Raw genomic sequence first — 8,809 nt, 5'->3', positions numbered from 1 at the left:
TTAATATCTATATCAGTAGAATAGACCTAGTTACAACCCATTAATATCTATATCAGTAGAATAGACCTAGTTACAACCCATTAATATCTATATCAGTAGAATAGACATAGTTACAACCCATTAATATCTATATCAGTAGAATAGACCTAGTTACAACCCATCAATATCTATATCAGTAGAATAGACCTAGTTACAACCCATTAATATCTACATCAGTAGAATAGACCTAGTTACAACCAATAAATATCTATATCAGTAGAATAGACCTAGTTACAACCATCAATATCTATATCAGTAGAATAGACCTAGTTACAACCCATCAATATCTATATCAGTAGAATAGACCTAGTTACAACCCATCAATATCTATATCAGTAGAATAGACCTAGTTACAACCCATCAATATCTATATCAGTAGAATAGACCTAGTTACAACCCATTAATATCTATATCAGTAGAATAGACCTAGTTACAACCAATAAATATCTATATCAGTAGAATAGACCTAGTTACAACCCATCAATATCTATATCAGTAGAATAGACCTAGTTACAACCCATTAATATCTATATCAGTAGAATAGACCTAGTTACAACCCATCAATATCTATATCAGTAGAATAGACCTAGTTACAACCCATCAATATCTATATCAGTAGAATAGACCTAGTTACAACCATCAATATCTATATCAGTAGAATAGACCTAGTTACAACCAATAAATATCTATATCAGTAGAATAGACCTAGTTACAACCATCAATATCTATATCAGTAGAATAGACCTAGTTACAACCCATCAATATCTATATCAGTAGAATAGACCTAGTTACAACCCATTAATATCTATCAGTAGAATAGACCTAGTTACAACCCATCAATATCTATATCAGTAGAATAGACCTAGTTACAACCATCAATATCTATATCAGTAGAATAGACCTAGTTACAACCCATCAATATCTATATCAGTAGAATAGACCTAGTTACAACCCATCAATATCTATATCAGTAGAATAGACCTAGTAACAACCCATTAATATCTATATCAGTAGAATAGACCTAGTTACAACCATCAATATCTATATCAGTAGAATAGACCTAGTTACAACCCATCAATATCTATATCAGTAGAATAGACCTAGTTACAACCATCAATATCTATATCAGTAGAATAGACCTAGTTACAACCATCAATATCTATATCAGTAGAATAGACCTAGTTACAACCCATCAATATCTATATCAGTAGAATAGACCTAGTTACAACCCATCAATATCTATATCAGTAGAATAGACCTAGTTACAACCCATCAATATCTATATCAGTAGAATAGACCTAGTTACAACCCATTAATATCTATCAGTAGAATAGACCTAGTTACAACCCATCAATATCTATATCAGTAGAATTGACCTAGTTACAACCATCAATATCTATATCAGTAGAATAGACCTAGTTACAACCCATCAATATCTATATCAGTAGAATAGACCTAGTTACAACCCATCAATATCTATATCAGAAGAATAGACCTAGTTACAACCCATTAATATCTATATCAGTAGAATAGACCTAGTTACAACCAATAAATATCTATATCAGAAGAATAGACCTAGTTACAACCCATTAATATCTATATCAGTAGAATAGACCTAGTTACAACCCATTAATATCTATATCAGTAGAATAGACCTAGTTACAACCCATCAATATCTATATCAGTAGAATAGACCTAGTTACAACCCATCAATATCTATATCAGTAGAATAGACCTAGTTACAACCCATCAATATCTATATCAGTAGAATAGACCTAGTTACAACCATCAATATCTATATCAGTAGAATAGACCTAGTTACAACCCATCAATATCTATATCAGTAGAATAGACCTAGTTACAACCCATCAATATCTATATCAGTAGAATAGACCTAGTTACAACCATCAATATCTATATCAGTAGAATAGACCTAGTTACAACCCATCAATATCTATATCAGTAGAATAGACCTAGTTACAACCATCAATATCTATATCAGTAGAATAGACCTAGTTACAACCAATAAATATCTATATCAGTAGAATAGACCTAGTTACAACCATCAATATCTATATCAGTAGAATAGACCTAGTTACAACCCATCAATATCTATATCAGTAGAATAGACCTAATTACAACCCATCAATATCTATATCAGTAGAATAGACCTAGTTACAACCCATCAATATCTATATCAGTAGAATAGACCTAATTACAACCAATACATATCTATATCAGTAGAATAGACCTAGTTACAACCCATTAAAGCTATATCAGTAGAATAGACCTAGTTACAACCCATCAATATCTATATCAGTAGAATAGACCTAGTTACAACCATCAATATCTATATCAGTAGAATAGACCTAGTTACAACCCATCAATATCTATATCAGTAGAATAGACCTAGTTACAACCCATCAATATCTATATCAGTAGAATAGACCTAGTTACAACCCATTAATATCTATATCAGTAGAATAGACCTAGTTACAACCATCAATATCTATATCAGTAGAATAGACCTAGTTACAACCAATAAATATCTATATCAGTAGAATAGACCTAGTTACAACCCATCAATATCTATATCAGTAGAATAGACCTAGTTACAACCCATTAATATCTATCAGTAGAATAGACCTAGTTACAACCCATCAATATCTATATCAGTAGAATAGACCTAGTTACAACTATCAATATCTATATCAGTAGAATAGACCTAGTTACAACCCATCAATATCTATATCAGTAGAATAGACCTAGTTACAACCCATCAATATCTATATCAGTAGAATAGACCTAGTTACAACCCATTAATATCTATATCAGTAGAATAGACCTAGTTACAACCATCAATATCTACATCAGTAGAATAGACCTAGTTACAACCAATAAATATCTATATCAGTAGAATAGACCTAGTTACAACCATCAATATCTATATCAGTAGAATAGACCTAGTTACAACCCATCAATATCTATATCAGTAGAATAGACCTAGTTACAACCCATCAATATCTATATCAGTAGAATAGACCTAGTTACAACCCATCAATATCTATATCAGTAGAATAGACCTAGTTACAACCCATTAATATCTATATCAGTAGAATAGACCTAGTTACAACCAATAAATATCTATATCAGTAGAATAGACCTAGTTACAACCCATTAATATCTATATCAGTAGAATAGACCTAGTTACAACCCATTAATATCTATATCAGTAGAATAGACCTAGTTACAACCCATCAATATCTATATCAGTAGAATAGACCTAGTTACAACCCATCAATATCTATATCAGTAGAATAGACCTAGTTACAACCCATCAATATCTATATCAGTAGAATAGACCTAGTTACAACCATCAATATCTATATCAGTAGAATAGACCTAGTTACAACCAATAAATATCTATATCAGTAGAATAGACCTAGTTACAACCATCAATATCTATATCAGTAGAATAGACCTAGTTACAACCCATCAATATCTATATCAGTAGAATAGACCTAGTTACAACCCATTAATATCTATCAGTAGAATAGACCTAGTTACAACCCATCAATATCTATATCAGTAGAATAGACCTAGTTACAACCATCAATATCTATATCAGTAGAATAGACCTAGTTACAACCCATTAATATCTATATCAGTAGAATAGACCTAGTTACAACCCATCAATATCTATATCAGTAGAATAGACCTAGTTACAACCCATCAATATCTATATCAGTAGAATAGACCTAGTTACAACCATCAATATCTATATCAGTAGAATAGACCTAGTTACAACCAATAAATATCTATATCAGTAGAATAGACCTAGTTACAACCATCAATATCTATATCAGTAGAATAGACCTAGTTACAACCCATCAATATCTATATCAGTAGAATAGACCTAGTTACAACCCATTAATATCTATCAGTAGAATAGACCTAGTTACAACCCATCAATATCTATATCAGTAGAATAGACCTAGTTACAACCATCAATATCTATATCAGTAGAATAGACCTAGTTACAACCCATCAATATCTATATCAGTAGAATAGACCTAGTTACAACCCATCAATATCTATATCAGTAGAATAGACCTAGTAACAACCCATTAATATATATATCAGTAGAATAGACCTAGTTACAACCATCAATATCTATATCAGTAGAATAGACCTAGTTACAACCAATAAATATCTATATCAGTAGAATAGACCTAGTTACAACCATCAATATCTATATCAGTAGAATAGACCTAGTTACAACCCATCAATATCTATATCAGTAGAATAGACCTAGTTACAACCCATCAATATCTATATCAGTAGAATAGACCTAGTTACAACCCATCAATATCTATATCAGTAGAATAGACCTAGTTACAACCCATTAATATCTATCAGTAGAATAGACCTAGTTACAACCCATCAATATCTATATCAGTAGAATTGACCTAGTTACAACCATCAATATCTATATCAGTAGAATAGACCTAGTTACAACCCATCAATATCTATATCAGTAGAATAGACCTAGTTACAACCCATCAATATCTATATCAGTAGAATAGACCTAGTAACAACCCATTAATATCTATATCAGTAGAATAGACCTAGTTACAACCATCAATATCTATATCAGTAGAATAGACCTAGTTACAACCAATAAATATCTATATCAGTAGAATAGACCTAGTTACAACCATCAATATCTATATCAGTAGAATAGACCTAGTTACAACCCATCAATATCTATATCAGTAGAATAGACCTAGTTACAACCCATCAATATCTATATCAGTAGAATAGACCTAGTTACAACCCATTAATATCTATATCAGTAGAATAGACCTAGTTACAACCCATTAATATCTATATCAGTAGAATAGACCTAGTTACAACCCATCAATATCTATATCAGTAGAATAGACCTAGTTACAACCCATCAATATCTATATCAGTATAATAGACCTAGTTACAACCATCAATATCTATATCAGTAGAATAGACCTAGTTACAACCCATCAATATCTATATCAGTAGAATAGACCTAGTTACAACCCATCAATATCTATATCAGTAGAATAGACCTAGTTACAACCATCAATATCTATATCAGTAGAATAGACCTAGTTACAACCCATCAATATCTATATCAGTAGAATAGACCTAGTTACAACCATCAATATCTATATCAGTAGAATAGACCTAGTTACAACCCATCAATATCTATATCAGTAGAATAGACCTAATTACAACCCATCAATATCTATATCAGTAGAATAGACCTAGTTACAACCCATCAATATCTATATCAGTAGAATAGACCTAATTACAACCAATACATATCTATATCAGTAGAATAGACCTAGTTACAACCCATTAAAGCTATATCAGTAGAATAAACCTAGTTACAACCCATCAATATCTATATCAGTAGAATAGACCTAGTTACAACCATCAATATCTATATCAGTAGAATAGACCTAGTTACAACCCATCAATATCTATATCAGTAGAATAGACCTAGTTACAACCCATCAATATCTATATCAGTAGAATAGACCTAGTTACAACCCATTAATATCTATATCAGTAGAATAGACCTAGTTACAACCATCAATATCTATATCAGTAGAATAGACCTAGTTACAACCAATAAATATCTATATCAGTAGAATAGACCTAGTTACAACCCATCAATATCTATATCAGTAGAATAGACCTAGTTACAACCCATTAATATCTATCAGTAGAATAGACCTAGTTACAACCCATCAATATCTATATCAGTAGAATAGACCTAGTTACAACTATCAATATCTATATCAGTAGAATAGACCTAGTTACAACCCATCAATATCTATATCAGTAGAATAGACCTAGTTACAACCCATCAATATCTATATCAGTAGAATAGACCTAGTTACAACTATCAATATCTATATCAGTAGAATAGACCTAGTTACAACCCATCAATATCTATATCAGTAGAATAGACCTAGTTACAACCCATCAATATCTATATCAGTAGAATAGACCTAGTTACAACCCATTAATATCTATATCAGTAGAATAGACCTAGTTACAACCATCAATATCTACATCAGTAGAATAGACCTAGTTACAACCAATAAATATCTATATCAGTAGAATAGACCTAGTTACAACCATCAATATCTATATCAGTAGAATAGACCTAGTTACAACCCATCAATATCTATATCAGTAGAATAGACCTAGTTACAACCCATCAATATCTATATCAGTAGAATAGACCTAGTTACAACCCATCAATATCTATATCAGTAGAATAGACCTAGTTACAACCCATTAATATCTATATCAGTAGAATAGACCTAGTTACAACCAATAAATATCTATATCAGTAGAATAGACCTAGTTACAACCCATTAATATCTATATCAGTAGAATAGACCTAGTTACAACCCATTAATATCTATATCAGTAGAATAGACCTAGTTACAACCCATCAATATCTATATCAGTAGAATAGACCTAGTTACAACCCATCAATATCTATATCAGTAGAATAGACCTAGTTACAACCATCAATATCTATATCAGTAGAATAGACCTAGTTACAACCAATAAATATCTATATCAGTAGAATAGACCTAGTTACAACCATCAATATCTATATCAGTAGAATAGACCTAGTTACAACCCATCAATATCTATATCAGTAGAATAGACCTAGTTACAACCCATTAATATCTATCAGTAGAATAGACCTAGTTACAAACCATCAATATCTATATCAGTAGAATAGACCTAGTTACAACCATCAATATCTATATCAGTAGAATAGACCTAGTTACAACCCATTAATATCTATATCAGTAGAATAGACCTAGTTACAACCCATTAATATCTATATCAGTAGAATAGACCTAGTTACAACCCATTAATATCTATATCAGTAGAATAGACCTAGTTACAACCCATCAATATCTATATCAGTAGAATAGACCTAGTTACAACCCATTAATATCTATATCAGTAGAATAGACCTAGTTACAACCCATCAATATCTATATCAGTAGAATAGACCTAGTTACAACCATCAATATCTATATCAGTAGAATAGACCTAGTTACAACCCATCAATATATTAATTGAATAATATGAACCACTCTTTCACAGGATGTTTGAAATCTTCAACAGCTTTATAAAATATAAAATATAAAATAAGTTACTGAATAGTTACATGTCAAATATGTTTACAGTTTTAGAAAAACAAACAATTTGTATATCCTGGACATAGTACATTACATTGAACCTCCTCTATACCAATCTCAGATAGGGTATTAACCTAGTACATTACATTGATCCTCCTCTATACCAATCTCAGATAGGGTATTAACCTAGTACATTACATTGATCCTCCTCTATACCAATCTCAGACAGGGTATTAACCTAGTACATTACATTGATCCTCCTCTATACCAATCTCAGATAGGGTATTAACATGCCTGACAAGGTTTGCGTCACTAATGGCAACCTATTCCCTTTATAGTGCACCACCAAGGGTTAGGGTGTTAGGGGGTGATGGTGGTTGATGACGTCTTGGCAGCAGTCGATCTGCTCTCAATCTTGGTCACATGACTCTGGACCCAGGCTTCAGAAGGGTCAACACAAAATGTCTTCCCTTTCATTGTGGTGAAACTGCAACAGATACACAACACATTGTCTCTCAGAACATCCAGTCTATAATATTAATGCTCCATCTTGTCTTGTACAGTGTAGCCTGGATGTAGCCTGGTTCCAGATGTGTTTGTGCTATCATACCAACTCCTTGTCACTCCTGGTCATGTTTGGCATGACAAGGACTTGACGTGAAGGCACAAACACATCTGGGACCAGGCTAGCCTAGATGGTTCCAGTTTACAGTAGACTATGTTTACTTACATCAGTGCTTTGTGAGGGCAGCTACTGGAAGTTGTTCTGAGAGAAACCACTTGTTTAAGAGGGATCCTCGCGCTGAATTTCATACAGCATTCAGGTGCTGTTTCCAACGAGATGACACCTGTAAACAAATGATCATAAACCACAGTTAACATAAAGATCTCCAGGTGGGTCTCCAACAGCGTATTACACAACATGGCTACTCCACACACACACACACACACACACACACACACACACACACACACACACACACACACACACACACACACACACACACACACACACACACACACACACACACACACACACACACACACACACACACTCACACACACACACACACACACACACACACTCACACACACACACACACACCTGCAGACGTCGTATGGAGGGAGCAGAGCAGTCCCAGGAGGAGTAGAGCAGTCAGGGTCTTCATGGTTCAGAGATGGTTGAGATGCTGAAGATTGTATTGTCTGAGATGGTCTCTGATGCTCTGGTCTCTGATGCTCTGGTCTCTGATGCTCTGGTCTCTGATGCTCTGGTCTCTGATGTTCTGGTCTCTGATGCTCTGGTCTCTGATGCTCTGGTCTCTGATGCTCTGGTCTCTGATGTTCTGGTCTCTGATGATCTGGTCTCTGATGCTCTGGTCTCTGATGCTCTGGTCTCTGATGTTCTGGTCTCTGATGCTCTGGTCTGGTTCTGTGTCAGAAGTCTACCTGATGCTCTTGTTCTATGTCTGAGGTCTGATCTGACCTGTCTTTTATACAGAGAGCTGTTCCATCAGACCCATTGACAATTGACGAGGGAATCTCCCCTCTAT

General features: G+C 33.4%; 1 protein-coding gene across 1 annotated transcript; it reads right to left on the bottom strand.

The window, feature by feature from the left end:
- Positions 1-7,293: 7,293 nt before the first annotated feature.
- On the bottom strand, positions 7,294-8,516 carry LOC120025372 (C-C motif chemokine 13-like). Its single transcript, XM_038969914.1, has 3 exons — positions 8,362-8,516; positions 7,987-8,104; positions 7,294-7,743 (listed from the first exon to the last, which is right to left on the bottom strand). Exons 1-3 carry the CDS (start codon positions 8,423-8,425, stop codon positions 7,617-7,619), a joined length of 309 nt encoding a protein of 102 aa, XP_038825842.1. The 5' UTR covers positions 8,426-8,516; the 3' UTR covers positions 7,294-7,616.
- Between the last annotated feature and the right edge of the window lie 293 nt (positions 8,517-8,809).

Source organism: Salvelinus namaycush, chromosome 30 (assembly GCF_016432855.1).
Source record: "Salvelinus namaycush isolate Seneca chromosome 30, SaNama_1.0, whole genome shotgun sequence".
In the NCBI taxonomy this organism is placed as follows: Eukaryota; Metazoa; Chordata; class Actinopteri; order Salmoniformes; family Salmonidae; genus Salvelinus; species Salvelinus namaycush.
Note: the sequence above shows the minus strand (reverse complement) of the source record. Positions and strands in the feature narration are given on the sequence as shown.